A 22,253-nucleotide genomic window follows, 5' to 3' on the forward strand; every position below is an offset into this window, starting at 1 on the left:
AGAGTTTGAAAAAATTTAATTCTGTCATACTGAAAACAGTGGTAATTTCTGAAAAATGATTATTTTTTAATTTATCCAGTGGACTCTAAATACCATGATGATTTTATGCCCATCACCATCCACTTAAGAAAATACATGAATGAAGCACTTTTTAAATGCCTGAAAATTTTACATCAGTCTTCCCTTTTTTTCCTTGAACATGCATTTTCATTCCATTCCTACCTTAAAACAGTGGTTCTAACAGGGGTAGAGAGGTAGAATTCCCAGGGATGGTGGTGGAAATTTTGCCTACCAGGGGACATGTGACAATGTCTGAAGATATTTTTTATTGTCACAGGTGCTGGCACTCAGCGGGCACTAGAGATACTACTAAATATCCTACAAGCCTCAGGTCAGTCAACAAACAACAATCATCTGATCCAAAATGTCAATAGTGCTGAGCCTGAGAAGCCCTCTCCAAGAGGGATATATTTTTATGATTTAAAGTCTTTTATTCATCACATTATACTTCGCCACAACAAAATATTTACGTAAACTGATAAAAATATAAATTTCTTATAACATAAAGGCCTAACTGTTCAAAAACAAAAAAAACATGTCTCCTAGAATGGGTTATTACAATGCTTTCGAATTGTGGTGCTGGAGAAGATTCTTGAGAGTCCCTTGGACAGCAAGGAAGTCAAATCAGTCAATCCTAAAGGAAATCAACCCTGAACATTCACTGGAAGCTGAAGCTCCAACACTCTGGCCACCTAATGTGAACAGACAACTCATTGGAAAAGACCCTGATGCTGGGAAAGATTTGAGGCCAAGAAGAAAAGGGGGTGGCAGAGGATGAGACCGTGAGATAGCATCACTGACTCAATGGATATGAATTCGAGCAAACTCTGGGAGATTGTGAAGAACAGGGGAGCCTGACATGCTGCAGTCCATGGGGTTCCAGAGAGTTGGACATGATTTAGCAACTAAACAATAGCAATCTAAAGAACATAATTAAACAATCATCAAATATAAAAAATGAAAATATATTAAAATATTCCTAAGGAGAGGAAGCTTATTTATTTTCAATTAAGTATTATATGTGAATAAATATTACTTGTTGCTACAATGAGACAGAATTCAGCTCAATGACACTTCTATTTTCATGAGAGCTGAGAAACTTTATTTATACAAATAAGTAAATGGAAAAAGAGTTCTGTTGAAATAACGTCATTTATTTTGTGAGCTTCTATTAAGTTATATATACTTACAAGTTACATAGTGACCTTTTATTAAAAATTATTTCAGTGTCCTATCAGCCAATAACTTAGGAGATTCTCTTAAATATTGTTAAAAACAAAGAATTTGAAACCAACTGACTTACAGAGGACTTTTTAGGTAATCTTTCAAGGTGTCATTCTCACTACCTATAGCTACTGAGTCACCCTGAGATTTTTAAGCCCCTGCTTTACTACAAATTAAATTAGGCCTTGTTCTATGAAGAGTCTTTGGGAACTTCTGTTACTTTAAACATGAGAACACAACTTCACTTACCAGGTAGGGTGTGGGCTATCTCAGGAGGCATTTTAAAACCTAGCAAGTCACTTTGAAAAACCTCTATCAACTTCCCCATAACCATGTCCATCATGAAAAGTCATGCACTGTTATCAAATACCTATGCCTAATAGCCGAGGTCTTAGAAACCATAAGATGGGTTTTATGAAAACTAGACTCACAAGAAAGAAAATAGTCCAAATATGACTAAAATTCTTCCCATCACTCCCTTACCTCTTAGATACTCTGTACTGGGCTGTGGTCAATTTTCCAGTCTCAGGGTCATGTACTGTAGCTCGGCTCAGCTACAAAAAAAGAGAAAGGACAAGGGCTTACTCACGTAGCAGGCAATTTGGGGCTTTTGTTTTGTTTTGCCAAGCCACAGGTGATTGGAAGGGTTCAGATTGGTCTGGATGGTAGGCAATGGTTTCAAATCAGCAGAAACATTTAGAAAAGTGGCGATAAGAAAAGCCACTTCCAAATCAAGAAAAAAATGTGTTGACGGATTTTTGTTGCAGATTGTCCTTTCACTTTTTTTTTTTTAAATCATTTGAAGCTGTATGTAAATGATTTATAGCACTGGGTTTCACAGGTTCTTTCTCAGATCTAGAAGTTTAATGTTCTTCAAATTATTTGACAAAAGAGTAATTAGTAGTCTCTTTAAATTCATTTTTTTAAAACTCTCACCAAGCTATAACTGTTGCTAAATCTCTCTGGTGAAGTAAAAGGCAACTAAACTTGTAAGTAATAGCATTTGGAAGACTGAGATCTCAAGCATAACTCTGTTCTTTCCATTGCCAATGTTTAAGTCAGCAAGTTTTTTAAAATAAAAACTCCAACAGGAGAAATACAGATGACTCCATAATGACAATGTTATTTTATAAGATGCATGAACAAATGCCAACACAATCATCATGAAGAATGATGTGAATTCACTGCAGCATATTTATGAATATGAGAGAACGACATAAACAAGGACTACTCCCAGATTAATCCAGGCTGCTGCCTTTTTTTCCCCCCCCCCCCCCCCCGTCTTTGGCAAGAAAAAAGAAAAAGGAATAAGAAAACAAGTATTAAGCCAGTTCCTGGACTGGCCTAACCTGATTTGATTCCTAACCTGAAGAGAGATGGAAAAGCGTATTAACTCCCTAAAATTAATAGACCAATTACATACTAAAAACAGAACTTCTAGTTAAAGAGAAAGACCTGTGAAACACAAAGCAGTTTTTCCATGCTTGAAAATAGGCGGTGACTTGACTGGAGACTGAAAATGACCTACTTCCCTTAAATGAATAATTCCTGTAGGATGTACAAAACACTCATTAGAGAGCAAAATATGCAGCATACACATCTCTTACCTTTTGCTAATTCTGTAATGTACCGTCTCCAAGTCTCCTGTTATTGGGTTTGAAATGGTGGCTCGCCTCAGCTGTGAAGCCAACCATCAAAATAGTTGCATTACAAAACAAAAAAAAAAAAATGAATCACATTTATCCAATCAGTCAGAAATCTGGGATTTTTACAAAGGAAGCTAAAAAGAGAAAATAACTCCATAGACTTCCAGTCACCTGTGTTGAACCTTGAAAGCCAGTTGACTTTTAAATTTTTTATAGTTTTAAAAAAAATTTTTTCCATGAATGGAGCATACACAAAACAGACTGGAAATTAAATTTCTTTGAAAGGTTACAGGATGTGAAATAAGGAAAAGAAATTTCTAAAATTTGAAGTTAATTTATAGTTACAAGAATGGCTATATGCATTCAATAACTCATTACAAACTTTTTGTTTTAATTTTTTTCAGTGATGGAAATGCTTGCAAAGAGAATGTTCAAAATCAGTTTGAAGACAGGACGGCAGAGTAGGTGGGCGGTGAGTACATCTCTCTCCATGGATGAATCAGGAATACACCTTCAGACACAGAAGTGCACGCAGAACACCAGCTGAGGGCGGACAGGAGAACCTGACCAGATGAAAAGAATATACAGAACCACACAAAGCTCAAGAGCAAGCCCTGAGCCTATGGAGTGGGAACACTGACTCCAAGACCCTAGACTACCAAAGAACTAATCCTAGAGAGTATCAAATAGTGAGAACTCACACAGTGGAAACCACTTGAATACAAGACCTGGCATCACCCAACCACCAGGAGCGCCCTGTGCAGGACGCCTCATCTAAACAACAAATAAAACAACAATACAAACCTAATCAGCAGCAGACAGGATTACCACCTCACTCAGCCTTGCCCATCATAGGAAAAACAAACAAACAAACAAAAACTCAGCATAAATCTCACCCTATATGAAGCTTACACAAACCACTGGACCAACCTTAGGAGGGCAGAAACCAAAAGGAAGAAAGAATTCAACCCTGAAGTTGGGAAAAGGAGACCTCAAACACAATGTTTAAAAAGAAAAAAGGCAGAGAAATACTACATAAATGAAGGAATAAATTAGAAACACAGAAGTCCAAATAAATGAAGAGGAAACAGGCAAACTCCCTGAAAATTCAGAATAATGATAGTAAAGATGATCAAAAACCTTGAAAACAAAATGGAGAAACTGCAAGAATCAATTAACAAAGACCTAGAAGAATTAAAGAATAAACACTCAGAGACAAACACCACAATTACTGAAATTAAAAATACTCTAGAAGGAATCAACAGCAGAATATCTGAAGCAGAAGAATGAATCAGTGAGCTGGAAGATAAAATGGTGGAAATAACTTCTGAAGAGCAGAATAAAGTAAGAAGAACAAAAAGAACTGAGGATAGTCTCAGAGACCTCTGGGACAATATCAAAAGCACCAACATTTGAATTAAAGGGGTCCCAGAAGAAGAAGAGAAAATGAAAGTGTATGAGAAAATTTTTGAAGAGATTATAGTTGAAAATTTCCCCAACATGGAAAAGGAAATAGTCAATCAAGTCCAAGATGCTCAAAGAGTCCCATACAGGATAAACCCAAGGAGAAACATGCCAAGACACATACTAATCAAGGTAACAAAGACTAAATACAAAGAAAGAACATTAAAAGCAGCAAGGAATAAGCAACAAGTATCATACAAAGGAAACCCCATATGCTTAACAGCTGATCTTTCAGCAGGAACTCTGCAGGCCAGAAGGGAATGGCAGGATATATATTAAGTACTGAAAGGGAAAAATCTACAACCAAGATTACTGTACCTGGCAAGGATCTCATTCAAAACTGATGGAGAAATAAAAAGATTTCCAGACAAGCAAAAGTTAAGAGAATTCAGTACCACCAAACCAGCTCCACAACAAATGTTAAAACAGACTTAATAGTCAAAAAAACAAGAGAAGGAAAAAGATCTACAAAATCAACTCCAAACAATTAAGAAAATGGCAATAGGAACATACATATCAATAATTACTTTAAATGTAAATGGATTAAATGCTCCAACCAAAAGACAAAGACTAGCTGAATGGATACAAAAGCAAGACCCATATATATGCTGTCTACAAGAAACCCACTTCAGAGCTAAAGGCACATATATATTGAAAGTAAGAGGATGGGAAAATATATTCCATGCAGACAGGAAGCAAAAGGAAGCTGAAGTAGCAATCCTCATATCAGAAAAAATAGACCTTAAAGAATATTACAAGAGATAAGGAAGGACACTACATAATGATCAAGGGATCAATCAAGAGGAAGACATAACAATTGTAAATACCTACGAACCCAACATAGGAGCACCTCAATACATAAGACAAACAATAACAGACACAAAAGGAGAAACCTACAGTAACACAATAACAGCAGGAGACTTTAACACCCCACTCACACCAATGAACAGGTCATCAAAACAGAAAATTAATACGGAAAGTCAAGTCTTAAATGATATATTAGATGAGATGAATCTCATTGATACTTTTGGGACATTCCATCCAAACGCAGAAGAATACACCTTCTTCTCAAGTGCACATGGAACATTCTCCAGGACAGACCACATCTTCGGTCACAAATCAAACCTCAGTAAATTTAAGAAAACTGAAATAGTATCAAGCATCTTCTCCGACCACAACGCTATGAGACGAGGTATCAATTACAAGAAAAAAACTGTAAGAAACACAAACACATGGAGATTAAACAACACACTTCTAAATAACCAACAGGTTACTGAAGAAATCTAAAGGGAAATAAAAAAATTTCTAGAAACAAATGACAATGAAAACATGACAACTCAAAACCTATGAGATGCAGCAAAAGTAGTTCTAAGAGGGAAGTTTATAGCAATACAATCCTACCTCAAGAAACAAGAAAAACATCGAATAGACAACATAACTTTACACCTAAAACGGCTGGAAAAAGAACCAAAAAACCCCAAAATTAGTAGAAGGAAAGAAATCATAAAGATCGGAGCAGAAATATATGAAAAAGAAATGAAAGAAATAATAGTAAAGGTTAATAAAACCAAAAGCTGGTTCTTTCAGAAGATAAATAAAATTGACAAAACTTTCGCCAGACTCATCAAGAAAAAGAGAAGAATCAAATCAACATAATTAGAAATGAAAAAGGAGAGGTTACAACAGACAATATATAAATACAAAGGATTATAAGAGACCATTATGAACAACTATATGGCAATAAAATGGATAACCTGGAAGAAATGGACGGATTCTTAGAAAAGTTCAATCTTCCAAGACTGAACCAAGAAGAAATAGAAATTATCAACAATCCAATTACAAGCACTGAAATTGAAGCTGTGATCAAAAATCTCCCCCCAAAAAAACCCCAGGATCAGATGGCTTCACAGGAGAATTCTATCACACATTTAGAGAAGAGCTAATGCCTATCCTTCTAAAACTTTCAAAAAATTGCAGAGGAAGGAACACCTCCAGACTCATTCTACTAGGCCACCATCACTCTGATACCAAAACCAGACAAGGACAACACACAAAAAAGAAAACCACAGGCCAATATCACATAGATGAACATAGATGCAAAAATCCTCAACAAAATTTTAGCAAACAGAATTCAGCAATACATCCAAAAGTTCATACACCATGATTAAGTTGGGTTTATTTCAGTAATGCAAGGACTCTTCAATATATGCAAATCAATCAATGTGATACACCATATTAACAAATTGAAAGATAAAAACCGTATGATAATCTCAATAGATGCAGAAAAAGCCTTTGACAAAATTCAGCACCCATTTATGATTAAAACCCTTCAAATAATGGGCACAGAAGGAACCCATCTCAACAAAGTAAAGGCCATATATGATGTCTATAGCAAACACTATTCTCAGTGGTGAAAAACTGAAATCACTCCCCCTAAGATAAGGAACAAGACAAGGGTGTCCACTTTCACCACTATTATTCAACACAGTTCTGGAAGTCCTAGCTACAGCAATCAGAGAAGAAAAAGAAATAAAAGGCATCCAGATCAATGTTTGCAGATGACATGATACTGTACATAGAAAACACTAAAGATAGTATCAGAAAATTACTAGACCTAATCAGTGAATTTAGCAAAGTTGCAGGACACAAAATCAATACACAAAAATCACTTGCATTTATATATCCTAATAATGAAAAATTAGAAAGAGAAATTAAGGAATCAATCCCATTCACCATTGCAACAAAAAGAATTAAATATCTAGGAATAGTGAATTTAACTCATGACCATTATATCTACTACTGCGGGCAGGAATCCCTCAGAATAAATGGAGTAGCCATCATGGTCAACAAAAGAGTCCAAAATGCAGTACTTGGATGCAATCTCAAAAACGACAGAATGATCTCTCTTTGTTTCCAAGGTAAACCATTCAATATCACAGTAATCCAAGTCTATGCCCCAACCAATAACACTGAAGAAGCTGAAGTTGAACGGTTCTATGAAGACCTACAAGACCTTTTAGAATTAACACCCAAAAAAGATGTTCTTTTCATTATAGGGGACTGGAATGCAAAAGTAGGAAGTCAAGAAACACCTGGAGTAACAGGCAAATTTGGCCTTGGAATATGGAATGAAGCAGGGCAAAGACTAATAGAGTTTTGCCAAGAAAATGCACTGGTCATAGCAAACACCCTCTTCCAACAACACAAGAGAAGACTCTACACATGGACATCACCAGATGGTCAACACCGAAATCAGACCGATTATATTCTTTGCAGCCAAAGATGGAGAAGCTCTATACAGTCAACAAAAACAAGACCAGGAGCTGATTGTGGCTCAGATCATGAACTCCTTATTGCCAAATTCAGAGTAAAATTGAAGAAAGTAGGGAAAACCACTAGACCATTCAGGTATGACCTTAATCAAATCCCTTATGATTATACAGTGGAAGTGAGAAATAGATTTAAGGGTATAGATCTGATAGAGTGCCTGAGGAACTATGGAATGAGGTTCGTGACACTGTACAGGAGACAGGGATCAAGACCATCCCCATGGAAAAGAAATGCAAAAAAGCAAAACGGCTGTCTGGGGAGGCCTTACAAATAGCTGTGAAAAGAAGAGAAGCGAAAAGCAAAGGAGAAAAGGAAAGATATAAGCATGTGAATGCAGAGTTCCAAAGAATAGCAGAGTTCCAAAGAATATATAAGAAAGCCTTCCTCAGCGATCAATGCAAAGAAATTGAGGAAAGCAACAGAATGGGAAAGACTAGAGATCTCTTCAAGAAAATTAGAGATACCAAGGGAACATTTCATGCAAAGATGGGCTCAATAAAGGACAGAAATGGTATGGACCTAACAGAAGCAGAAGATATTAAGAGGTGGCAGGAATACACAGAAGAACTGTACAAAAAAGATCTTCATGACCCAGATAATCACGATGATGTGATCACTGACCTAGAGCCAGACATCCTGGAATGTGAAGTCAAGTGGGCCTTAGAAAGCATCACTACGAACAAAGCTAGTAGAGGTGATGGAATTCCAGTTGAGCTATTTCAAATCCTGAAAGATGATGCTGTGAAAGTGCTGCACTCAACATGCCAGCAAATTCTGAAAACTCAGCAGTGGCCACAGGACTGGAAAAGGTCAGTTTTCATTCCAATCCCAAAGAAAGGCAATGCCAAAGAATGCTCAAACTACCGCACAATTGCACTCATCTCACACACTAGTAAAGTAATGCTCAAGATTCTCCAAGCCTGGCTTCAGCAATACGTGAACTGTGAACTTCCAGATGTTCAAGCTGGTTTTAGAAAATGCAGAGGAACCAGAGATCAAATTGCCAACATCCGCTGGATCATGAAAAAAGCAAGAGAATTCCAGAAAAACACCTATTTCTGCTGTATTGACTATGCCGAAGCCTTTGACTGTGTGGATCACAATAAACTGTGGAAAATTCTGAAACAGATGGGAATACCAGATCACCTGACCTGCCTCTTGAGAAATCTGTATGCAGGTCAGGAAGCAACTGTTAGAACAGGACATGGAACAACAGACTGGTTCCATATAGGAAAAGGAGTACGTCAAGGCTGTATATTATCACCCTGCTTACTTAACTTATATGCAGAGTGCTGCTGCTAAGTCGCTTCAGTCGTGTCCGACTCTGCGCGACCCTATAGATGGCAGCCTACCAGGCTCCCCCGTCCCTGGAATTCTCCAGGCAAGAACACTGGAGTGAGTTGCCATTTCCTTCTCCAATGCATGCAAGTGAAAAGTGAAAGTGAAGTCACTCAGTCATGTCCGACTCTTAGCGACCCCATGGACTGCAGCCCAGTAGGCTCCTCCATCCATGGGATTTTCCAGGCAGGAGTACTGGAGTGGGGTGCCATTGCCTTCTCCGAGTACATCATGAGAAATGCTGGACTGGAAGAAGCACAAGCTGGAATCAAGATTGTTAGGAGAAATATCAATAACCTCAGATATGCAGATGACACCACCCTTATGGCAGAAAGTGAAGAGGAACTAAAAAGCCTCTTGATGAAAGTGAAAGTGGAAGAGTAAAAAAAATTGGCTTAAAGCTCAACATTCAGAAAACGAAGATCATGGCATCTGGTCCCATCAGTTCATGGGAAATAGATGCGGAAACAGTGGAAACAGTGTCAGACCTTATTTTTTTGGGCTCCAAAATCACTGCAGATGGTGACTGCAGCCATGAAATTAAAAGACGCTTACTCCTTGGAAGGAAAGTTATGCCCAACCTAGATAGCATATTAAAAAGCAGAGACATTACTTTGCCAACAAAGGTCCGTCTAGTCAAGGCTATGGTTTTTCCTGTGGTCATGTATGGATGTGAGAGTTGGACTGTGAAGAAGGCTGAGCACCGAAGAACTGATGCTTTTGAACTGTGGTGTTGGAGAAGACTCTTGAGAGTCCCTTGGACTGTACGGAGATCCAACCAGTCCATTCTGAAGGAGATCAGCCCTGGGATTTCTTTGGAGGGAATGATGCTGAAGCTGAAACTCCAGTACTTTGGCCACCTCATGCAAAGAGTTGACTCAATGGAAGGGACTCTGATGCTGGGAGGGATTGGGGGCAGGAGGAGAAGGGGACGACAGAAGATGAGATGGCTGGATGGCATCACTGACTCGATGGACACGAGACTGAATGAACTCCAGGAGTTGGGGATGGACAGGGAGGCCTGGCGTGCTGCGATTCATGGGGTCGCAAAGAGTCGGACACAACTGAGTGACTGAACTGAAGAAGACAAAAGAACTGTACACAGAAAACCGTAAGACACTGATGAAAGAAAGACAACATAAACAGATGGAGAGACATTCCATGTTCCTGGGCAAGAAGAATCAATATTGTGAAAATGACTATACTACCAAATGCAATCTACAAATTCAAAGTGATCCCTATCAAATTATCAATGGCATTTCCAACAAAACTAGAACAAAAAATTTCACAATCCATATGGAAACACAGAAGACCCTGGATAGCCAACGCCGTCTTGAGAAAGAAGAATGGAGCTGGAGGAATCAACCTTCCTGACTTCAGATTATACTACAAAGCTACAGTCACCAAGACAGTAAAGTACTGGCACAAAAACAGAAATACAGACCAATGGAACAAGACAGAAAGCCCAGAAATAAACCCATGCACCTATGGGTACCTTATTTTTGACAAAGGAGGCACGAATATACAATGGGGCAAAGACGGCCTCTTCAATAAATGGTGCTGGGAAAACGGGACAGCTACATGTAAAAGAATGAAATTAGAACACTTCCTAACACCATACACAAAGATAAAGTGAAAATGGATTAAAGACCTTTATGTAAGACCAGAAACTATAAAACTCTAAGAGGAAAACATAGGCAGAACACTCAATGACATAAAAAAGCAAGATCCTCTATGACCAACCTCCTAGAGGAAAGGAAATAAAAACAAAAGTAAACAAGTGGGACCTGATTAAACTTAAAAGCTTTTGCACAGCAAAGGAAGCTATAAGCAAGGTAAAACGACAACCCTCAGAATAGGAGAATATAATAGCAAATTAATCCTGATGAAGGATTAATTTCCAAAATATACAAGCAGCTCGTACAACTCAATGCCAGAAAAACAAACAACCCAATCAAAAAGTGGGGAAAAGACCTAAACAGACATTTCTCCAAAGATGACATACAGATGGCTAACAAACACATGAAAAAATGTTCAACATCACTCATTATTCAGTTCAGTTCAGTTCAGTCGCTCAGTCGTATGATGAGATATCACCTCACAAAGGTCAGAATGGCCATCATCAAAAAGTCTACAAACAATAAATGCTGGAGAGGGTGTGGAGAAAAGGGAATGTTCTTGCACTGTTGGTGGGAATATAAATTGATACAGCCACTATGGAAGATGGTATGGAGAGTCCTTAAAAAACTAGGAATAAAACCACCCATATGACCCAGCAATCCCAATCCTAGGCATATACCCTGAGGAAACCAAAATTGAAAAAGACACATGTATCCCATTGTTCATTGCAGCACTATTTACAATAGCTAGAACATGGAAGCAACCATTGACAGATGAATGGATAAAGAAGTTGTGATACATATATACAATGGAATATTACTCAGCCATAAAAAGGAACTCATTTGAGTCAGATCTAATGAGGTGGATGAACCTAGAACCTATCATACAGTGTGAAGTGAGTCAGAAAGAGAAAGATAAATATCATATTCTAACGCACATATATGGAATCTAGAAAAATGGTTCTGAAGAATTTATTTACAGGGCAGCAGTGGAGAAACAGACTTATGAACAGACTCTATTCTCAATAGAGAATAGACTTACGAACATGGGGAGATGGGAGGAGAGGATGAGACGTATGGAAGAAACTTACATGACCATATGTAAAATAGATAGCCAAAGGGAATTTGTTGTATGGCTCAGGAAACTCAAACAGGGGCTCTGTATCAGTCTAGAGGGGTGAGATGGTGTGGGAGACGGGAGGGAGGTTCAAAAGGGAGGGCACATATGTATACCTATGGCTGATTCATGTTGAGGTTTGACAAAAAACAACAAAATTCTGTAAAGCAATTATCTTTCAATAAAAAAATAAATTAAAAAGAAAAAATCAGTTTCAAGGTCAATCTTTTCTTCCTTCAAGATATTTGCTCATATATTTCAAACAAACAGTGAAATAATGTTAGACTGAGCACAAAGATTGATGAAAAGAACTCATAAATGTTATTTTTTTTAAAAAACACAGAAAGAGATGGCAGCCAAGATAATGATTTTAAACTTTTTTCTAAAAATGAAAGATTGTTTGGAGGTTAACAAGAATATAAAATTTTCCTTGTCATTGTATTTTTTGATCAAATAATCTAATTGAGGCATCCCTTTTAAGACTGAGGTCTCCAAACTCAGAGATATAAGACAGTCTCCAAGCAGAAATAAACTTCTAATATTCTACCACAATAATTTTGCTTTACTGACACAAATATAACAGACTAAAATCCAAAAAAAAAAGACAAAATATGACATCACTATCTTTTATCTGTTTAAAAGATTTGTAAGAGCTCCCTTGGACAACACCCATACAAATTAGACAAGTCTTTTCATTTAAAATACTGGAGTGGGTTGCCATGCGCTTCTCCAGGAGACCTTCTCAGCCCAGGGATTGAATCTGAGTCTCCTGCAGAGCAGCCAAATTCTTTACCCTCTGAGCCACCAGAGAAGCTCATAATCTTTAGTAAAAAAACAAAAAGTACCCATTTTCAAAAGTAGTAAAACTTAACAGCAATAAACATTCTGATTTCAAGTTTATTCTGCAGTATAGAAATCCAGACAAGGAACAGCAAACTATGGTCCATGGGCTGAATTCATCCAGCTACTTGCTTCTAGAAATAAAAGTTTTACTGGAATATAGCCATACTCATTTATGTATTTTCTATGACTGCTTTTGCATTACAAGAGCAGAGGTGAGTAGTTATAACAGACTGTACAGCCTGCAAAACCTAAAAAGATTTACTATCTGGACCTTTACAGAAAAAATTTCCAGTTCCTGTATAGTAAGTGAGCAAAAATATTTCTAGTGTTTACTTAACAGTCTCTTTATGAAAATGATCATAGTTTGTATTTTGCTGTCAATAAGACCAAACAGATTTTAAGAACAAGCTGATGGGGAAAAAGCCAAGAGCATAAAGGTCATTCTTGCTCCCCAAAGATTAATTTCTATGCTAAACACTAAAGCTTATAGGATTGTGTTTATAATAAATTCTTTCTTAAGATAAATGATGTAGGTTGAAGCCAGAAAATGATGATGTCATTATTTCAGATTAGCAAGATGTTCATGCCCAATGATATCCTCCAAGTAATAATGTACCTAGACAGGAATAAAAATACTTCAAGTATTATTTCAGATAAAACTACAGAAGTTGAATATAAAAAGTTGGCCTCTGATCAATCTCAGAGATTAAAGGGCTCCAAAGTACACAGAAATTTTTTCAGGAAGATGCTGAAACACAAATCTGTTAAGTGTGAATAAAAATATAACCTATGATTTTCATAATTTAATGCTTAAACCCTAGTTGCAAGGTTACATACAAGGTATGGAATATGTGTTGATAATAAAAAGAGAAAAATTGGTATAAATAGAGCTTAGTTAATTCCATTAGTTTTCAACAATAACATCTAAAACTATCTATGGGGTTATTGTCACGTCAATTATCATTTTTATAATCTTGCAAAGGAAAAGCTGAAACACAAGTAAACTGAGGAGAGAAAAAAAATTATTTACCCTTGGTTTTGCTAGATCTTTAACGACTTCAATTTCTGCATCAGAAATAATATCATGGAAGCGGATAATACGAGGCTTGTCCCACTCATCCTCCTGTTTGGCTGGAGCCAGGATAAATTTAGGATTCCGGTTTCCATCATGGTAGCGACAGAAGAGTTTTTTCTGTCTCCGAGGAGTCTGAACAAAAAGTTTAAAAAATTATAAATATATTAGAGTAATAATATTTTAATGCTGTTCCTATGAAGATAAGAAGCAGTAATCATGCTGGTGTATAGACACAGTACTTGAGGAAGAACATACAAAACAAATAGTGCTCTGCAAATATTCTGCATCAAACAGGACCTTCAGAATTCAAACAGGACCTTCAGAATTTTAAAAGTTTTATTAATGATTCTTTTCTGGAAGAGATGGTGAGGTTTCTCTTTAACCCTTCTCTCATCAAAATAAAGTTCAGGCCTTGTAAATATGAAAAAAATAATAAAATGATTATAGAAATATGAAATGAATGACCAGCCCTGTGCCAAACTTCACAAAGTAACTGGGAAAAACCCAGAAAAGTTTCTTAAAGAAAAAAACCTAACCAGGTTTTCCCAAGTACCTCCTAATTTTAAAAAGTTTAAGTGATTTTTTTTTACGATGAAAAGAGAGCTCTGAAAGAGAAAATTAGTTATTAAACAAAGAAGCCAGGTGCTTTTAGTAGCAGGTATTAAAGTCAGCAAAAATCAATAAATGTACTTTTCAATCACCTATGTATCACATTAACTAAATATGGGGTTGGCCAAAAAGATAAAAACAACCCCGCATGGATGTTTTGGCCAATCTAATGTTATGCCATTGCTGATTCTTCTCTTGATTAAACAAGCATTTCATATTATAAAGTAGAACTAATAGTGATTTATGTTTATTCTTGTTATTTACCAAGAATCAAATCCAAGGTTTTAAATATATCTTTTATATGATGATAAGACCAATTTAACTATTCTGAGAAAAAGGATGCTCTTTTGATTTTGGGCTGAGTTTATGTGTGTGTCACATCAACAAACGGGCAAATTAACAGACTTCTGTTATAAATCTATAGTTCTATTTTGCTCTCTTATTTAAGAGTTTCTAAGGGCAGTAAAAAATATCTGCTCACTACTGGAAATCTGAACACTGACTAGGTACTTAATGATATTATGGAACTACTAACTACTTACGATACTGGAACTATCATGATAATGGTATTGTGGTCATTTAAAAGTCCTTATCTTTAAATGATATACACTAAAATATTTAGATGTGAAATTAAAAAAAAATGTTTCATGAGTCTAATTTGTATTTACTCATTAGATCAAAGCAAAAGTTCTCTGGGAATCCATGAACTTATCAATGTTCATATTCTCTGGGAATCCATGAACTTATCAAAGTGTCAACATAGATAAGATCTACTTATTTGCTGGTAGAGGTTAGGCTGTCAACAGTAAATCACCAAATATCAAGAAGTCATCAATATCAAAACATAAAACCCAGCCTAAGTTTATCAGTAGTAGAGAAAAGTTAAACACTATTCAAATGCTTTCACTTAAAATTACTCCAAAAATTCGCTAAATCCTGCCTCATATACCAGCATTCAACTGAACACTAGTACCACATGATACTCCTTTAAAAAGGGTTCTATGATCAATTAAGGTTGAGAAACAAAGTATATCATACTCATAATCATCATAAAAAGGATCTGAAAAGTCCTAAAGCTGAACAAAGAAACCTATGTTCCCAAGGCTTGAACTGTATTATTTTTGGCCTATTACCTTTTTAGTATTCTGGTAAACTGAGTATAAACATATAATATAGATATACAATAAACAAAGGGATATTTACAGACACATTTTAGTATTTTAAAAAATAAATGTTATAAAGCCAAAATCTATTTAAAGTCTTTATGCATTTTTAATATTTCTTAAATAGACTAAAATTTTACATTAGGCAGTCTTATCAAGGCTGACTAGGAGCAAAACCACAAGATATCACTGTATAGATAAATCCATCGTTTCATAGGATGTTAGAATGATATATTATTTCTATGTAAGACTGATGAAATCTCTTTTGCATTAAGATATAAGAAAACACTGTACCACTTCTCTTAAATAATCTGATCCTTCACCTTAAAAAGCCTCTTCTAATCTAGGAAAAGGGTAATAATTACCAAAAATGCATGTAATGGTACATGAATCACAAGCTTTATTTTAAAGCTATTTTACTAGAAGTTGGAACACATTAAGTGCAACGCCAACAATAAAGTGATGTGACATAACGTAATACTTTAGGAATAATTCTAATTTTTACCACAAAAGTTTAAAAGATTCTGCGTCTCTCCAGAACTACGTACAAGCACACATGCACACTCACACACACACAATTGGCTTTTCCACTTTACCATTTTGATACCCTCCCCACGGCACAGCATTTCGTACTTCTGTCTCTCTGGCAGGTAATCCACAGCAGCACCTTTCTTCTTCAGTGTGGTTTTCTGATCAGATTGGTCATCTGAAGAAGACTTATTGGCATCTTTTTCTTTAGCCATTATATACTCAAAGTATTTTAAGTTACCGTTAGCTCTCTGATGTTCAGGATCTATTACGAAAGAAAGAAAGCATGTTCGTGAGTAAGTTTACAGTTGTTCAAGCATGAGCATAAGATACCCAGTGGAGGAACATGTAATTTACCTTCCAAACCAGGTTGCTTTATGAGAGTGAAAGGAGGCATTAATGAACATTATTATACCAAAACAACAGGTGTAAATCAGTACTGCCCCAAGCAAATCAAGAGTACAGTTCTAACTCTAGTTCTGGAGATGGAATCAGCCATCTATTTCAAAGTAGTAATTATTGCTTTTACTTTGAGAATGTTCCATGTGACAAGTTACTAAGCAGCCAAAGGAAGTATGATCAATTTGATGTCAAATGAATTTTAAAGTACTACTGATTAAACTTATTTTAAGCAACAGAAAAGATTTTTCTGAGACTGAAATGTAATGACCATGGGGAAGACAGGGTATACAGTTCAAAGGTAACCTTTACCACAGATAATATTATAAATGCCGAACACAGTCTACTTCTGAGGGCTGAATGCATTTCAGTCCCAAAATTCTAAGTGAGACAGAAAAGAGAAACTAAAAATATAATTTTCAAATAAGCCAGAATCCACTAACTGCCTCAGAATTGCTAGTCATAATTTTTAGCTATCTTTTAGTAGGGGGAAGGAGGACTACTCCACCCATGTGGGAGAAAAAAAATATAAACCACCACCCCCCCCACCCCCCCGCCCACAAACACACACACACAAATGAAAAAGACAGACTAGGGCACAGAAAGTTCACTTGTGACGTTAACTGAAGTGTTTTAAAAAAATCCAGCCTTAGATTTGTAAAATACTTTTTGTCTTTGAGAAATTGCTTATGTTGTGATGTACAGAATATGAGGCTAATTTTGCAAAAGAAATGGAAAAATGGGGGGAGAAGAGGGTATGCTATAAGGAAACAAAAAAATTGGCAGGTGTCTCTGGGTGATTGGTTTATGGTGACTCTTCTGTATTTTCTTCTACTTTTAAATTTTTTTCTTAAATGAATGAAGTATTTTTAAGTCAGGAGGAAAAAAATCACTTAAAATACTGGGGGAAAAGGGCTAACTGAATATCTCAATTTATCAATTCATTCAACTAAGAAATAACCTAATTTCAAAAGCTTATTTTCAGATGACCAATCCTTTTGAATTGTTTAACTCTCCTAATATACACATATTTACCTATTCATAAAAAGAATTTAAGTTTTAAAGCTTCATTATATACCAAAGGTCACATGACTTTTTTTAGCATACAATTTCACCACCACAGATTCTAAGTCAGTAGGTTTGGGGTGAGATCAGGAATTTTCATTTCTAATAAGCATCCAAGTAATTCTGATCATTGGCCTCTTGATCATACTTAGAAAAACACTACATCCCTGTTAAAAATACTAGTGGTAAAATCTTCGTATCATATATTCCTAATATTTAAATACAGCAATCAAATATATTTTCATTCTATTTATTTCTGTGAAATAATTTCAATCTCCGATGGAACTGGAAGATATTAAATGGAAAACCTCATGCATGTGCCCTCAGGAACACAAAACTTAAAGACTGAGAGACTGATTTCCCATAAATGCCCGATTTTCAGAAAACTGATAATATTGGAATGTTCTTAAATTTCAGGGAATTGGTCAGGGGTTGCCTCTTATCAATCTTGGGAAATTTTGCTTACAGTTTCCAGGGGCATGAACAAGAAATGACTCAGTTTGAGATGGTCTTACAAAGTAAGCTAAATTGAGCTTTGTTTGTATGACTGGAGGGTTTTGTCTGCCTAGGGAATGTTCAATGCTGGTCCCCATTTGTTTCTGATTTCAACAAACTCTAACTGAACTCTCACCTCTTTACATTCCCTGCCCTACTCCCTCAACGGACGTATCTGTAGCTTCCTACAGCTTGCATGTCCCAAATGCAGTTCCTCTGCTATTCCTGAATAAACTCATCTTTTTGACAATTATGAGTTTGCTTCATTTTACCTTTTTATTTAGGCTGACGTTTCAAATCACTATTTCCAAATAGGAAATTCAGTAAACCAAAAATTTCCTTCAAAGGATACTGGTTAATATTTAATATGGCAACATGGCAAATAAACAGTTTTGACTGAGTTAGCTATGTTGGATTCAATTTTGAAGTTCCTAAGAAGTACAGAGCAGAGAAACACAGCTACTTTTATAGTACTATTAGGTGAGAAAGATCAGTTGCCATTTATTTAGAGGATAAACAGAAAGATAAAGTATGTCTGACAGATGAGCTCTTGACTTGTGACAAAAAGTACCAAAACTGTATGACAAATATACATACTCACACATAATTATTATTAGTATATCTATATATCCCCCAATATATCCTTAACCTTGAATTAGGCCAAATTAACATACCTAGTTCAAGAAGCTTCTTTGTGAGCAAAAGCGCCTTATCCAGGTCTCCCTGCTGGTATACTGCATAGCTCAAATAATCCAGAACAGAGACTTTATCAACGGTAGAAACCTCGCCTTCATCCAGCTGCCTCAGTGCTTGTTCCATCCACAGCTCTGTATGGTAATAATCTGCTTCTGTGTAGGCCACTTTGCCCAACTCAAAACAGTCCTCAACTGTTAGAAAAGATTTGTGTTTTACTCCTATGGAAAGAAAATACAGAGAACTTTAGGAATCTTAATACTATTATAGGTTTATTTAGGACTATACGGCTTTCAAAGTACTATCTCACTCTCATTTGAACCTCACAACAACCTTCTGAGGTAGGAAAAGCAGGAATTACCCTAGGTTTATAAACAAAGGCACAAAGTACAAAGTAATGAAACATGGCAAGGATCACACAGCTAATAGGTGACGTGGGACCTAGAGAATCCACGATTTCAATTATCAGTCCTCATATCAAAAAGACGCACCAATTAAGCTGAAGTATGCAATTTTCCAACACAGTGGGAATCACCATGAGATATATCTAACTCTTAACCAACAACTTAGGATCAAGGGATACATGGAAGAGAGACAAACCTATTGACTCTTTCCCCTACCATTCCCCTTTTCAAAAGTATTAATGATATGTAATTTACATACTATGAAGTTCACCCAGTTAAAAAATTCAACAGTTTTCACTATATTCACAGAGCTGTACAACCATTACCATAATAGGATTTTAGAACATTTTCATTACCCCAAAAAGAAACGCTGTAACCATAAGCAGTCACTACCCATTATATCTCCCCTTTCCTGCCCTATCCCTAGATACCACTAGTCTACTTTCTGTACCTACTTGTCTATTCTGGCTATCGCATATAAATGGAATTGGACAACAGGTAGTCTTTTGTGACTGGACTGTTTTACTCAGCATAATGTTTTCAAGGTTCTTTTTATTGCCAAATACCAGCCCACTATAGGACAGACTACATTTTGCTCATCAGTTGATAGACATTTGAATTGTTTCTACTTTTCTGACTTCTATGAATAATGTTACTATAAACACTCATGTACAAGTTTTAGTGTGGAAATATTTTTTCATTACTCTTGAGTATATATATATGCTGGGTCTTATGGCAACACTATGTTTACCATGTTCAGAAACAGCCAAACTGTTTTCCAAAGTGGCTGCACCATTTTACGATTTTACAATCCTGTGTGTATGCTCATACATAAATCAATGTATGAGGGTTCCAATTTCTCTACATTCTCACCAATACTTGCTACTGCTCATCTTTTTTATTATAGCCACTGAGGGTACGAAGTAGCATTTCATTGTGGTTTTTAAATTTTATTTCTCTAATGATGATGTTGAACATGTTTCTACATGCCTATTATCCATCTATATATCATCTTTGGAAAAATGTCTGTTCAAATCCTTTGTCCATTTAAAAACTTGGTTGTCTTTTTACTATTGACTAATTATGTTTCAAATGTTGTACAATCACCATTACTTTTATAAGAATAGGGAAAAGATAAAGAACTACAGAAAGATATAAATGTAAAAAATATTCTCTGAATGATAGCAACCATGTAACATTCCATTTTATGAACAGTAAATCCGATGAGTTAAGTACAGACTTTAAGAGCCTGAGTATTTTATGCTGTTCTTTGTTTATAGCATGTTAAGTAAACAACAGTGAGAAAATTACATCTGGACCACATATTCTGGGGGTGGGGTGGGGAAGGGAACTGCTTCTGATATAAAACACAGGTGATCCTTGAACAACAAAGTTTGCATTGCATGGGTCCATTTATATGGGCATTTTTTTCAATAAATACATATATGTATTACAAATGTATTTTCTCTTCCTTATGCTTCTCTAAATAACATTTTCTTTTCTCTAGCTTGCTGCTGCTGCTGCTGCTAAGTTGCTTCGGTCGTGTCCAACTCTGTGCGACCCCAGAGACGGCAGCCCACCAGGCTCCCCCGTCCCTGGGATTCTCCAGGCAAGAACACTGGAGTGGGTTGCCATTTCCTTCTCCAATGCATGAAAGTGAAAAGTGAAAGTGAAGTCGCTTAGTCGTGTCGGACTCTTAGCGACCCCATGGACTGCAGCCCACCAGGCTCCTCCGCCCCTGGGATTTTCCAGGCAAGAGTACTGGAGTGGGGTGCCATTGCCTTCTTTAGCTTACTGTATTGTAAAAATGTATCACACAATACATACAACATATGAATTGTGTTAATAAGCAATTTAAAATATCACTAAGGCTTCTGATCAATAGTAGACTATTAGTACTTAAGTCTAGGAAGAATCAAAATTTACATGCAGATTTTCGACTGCTCAGGAGCTCAGCAGCTGTAACACCAGCATTTTTGAAGGATTAACTACTCTACCTAGAAATGCTGGATAAAATCTAACAGTTATCCATTTATCCATTTGTACCATGGCCAGATTCACAGGAATTAAGCAAATTTTTTGAGGTCAAAACCAAAAAGGAACTTGAAACCTAGAGAGGTAAGTAGAGGATGAAGCTGCATCTCCTCTGGAGGCAGTCATCAGATGAGAAAACTAGAAGCATGATTTTTAACCATCAAGAAAGGGATAAAGAGGGCTTCCCTAATGGCTCAGTGGTAAAGACTCTGCCTGCCAATGTGGGAGACATGGGTTTGATCCCTGGTCCGGGGAGATCCCACATGCCGAGGGACAACTAAGCCTGTATGCCACAACTGAGTCCGTGCTCTAGAGTCTGCAAGCCACAACTATTGCGCCCACGTGCTCCAACTACTGAAGCCCCAATGTTCTAGAGCCTGTGCTCCACAATAGGGGAAGCCACCTCAATGAGAAGCCCGAGTACCACAACTGGAGAGTAGTCCCGCTTGCCGTAACTAAAGAAAAGTCTGCACAGAAATGAAGACCCAGCACAGTCAAATAAATAAATTTTTTTTAAAAGAAAGGGATAGGAGATAAAGCCTCAGGCCCATGCAAAATGACAGAAAAGACCCTTGAAAAACTACATCTTTACTTAAAAAATGAGCTAGAAAAAACTCTTGTCAGCTGGCAAAGAGAAACAACAAAAAAACTTATTTTTCTCATCCTGCACTGTAGGTAAGAAAACAATCTCTTAAGAATTCCACAGGCATGCCTTCTGGGAGGTTTCGATTTCAAATATACGCTATCTCCATGGTCTTGGGAAACCAAAGCCAAGAATTTAACTTAAAGTGATTGGAGGCTGGTAAGGTCAAAGGACACGTGGCAGAAGCAACATTCATACTCTGCAAAACACACCCTCACCTCAGGTTTTGCAATATTTGCACACACAATCTGAAGAAATGCACACAATTCAAAATCACAAAGCATACAATGAAATAAGCCACTATGAGCAAAATCAGCAGAAACTATTCAAAAACAGTATCAGATATCACCCAATATATTCAGATGTTATCAGATTAAGAATACAAAATAACTATGATTAAAATGTTTAGAGAATTTCTAAAAAAAAAAAAGAAAACAAAGAAAATATGAACATGTAAGATACCCTAAAAAGACCAGGCAGATGTGAGTAGGAGAAAAAATAGAA

At 36.5% G+C, this 22,253-nt stretch overlaps 1 protein-coding gene across 8 annotated transcripts in view; it reads right to left on the reverse strand.

Moving 5' to 3' along the window:
• The window catches only part of P4HA1 (prolyl 4-hydroxylase subunit alpha 1), a 100,219-nt gene that overhangs the window by 25,282 nt on the left and 52,684 nt on the right, over window positions 1-22,253 (reverse strand). For 4 of the 8 annotated variants that reach the window (XM_059882509.1, XM_059882510.1, XM_059882512.1 and 1 more), the window contains 4 exons: window positions 18,650-18,889; window positions 16,085-16,281; window positions 13,672-13,848; window positions 1,768-1,838 (listed from right to left, as the gene is read on the reverse strand). In XM_059882509.1, coding sequence (XP_059738492.1) covers window positions 1,768-1,838; window positions 13,672-13,848; window positions 16,085-16,281; window positions 18,650-18,889 — 685 coding nt within the window. 8 annotated transcript variants of the gene reach the window in all.

This window comes from Bos taurus, chromosome 28 (genome assembly GCF_002263795.3).
Source record: "Bos taurus isolate L1 Dominette 01449 registration number 42190680 breed Hereford chromosome 28, ARS-UCD2.0, whole genome shotgun sequence".
NCBI classification, from domain to species: domain Eukaryota; kingdom Metazoa; phylum Chordata; class Mammalia; order Artiodactyla; family Bovidae; genus Bos; species Bos taurus.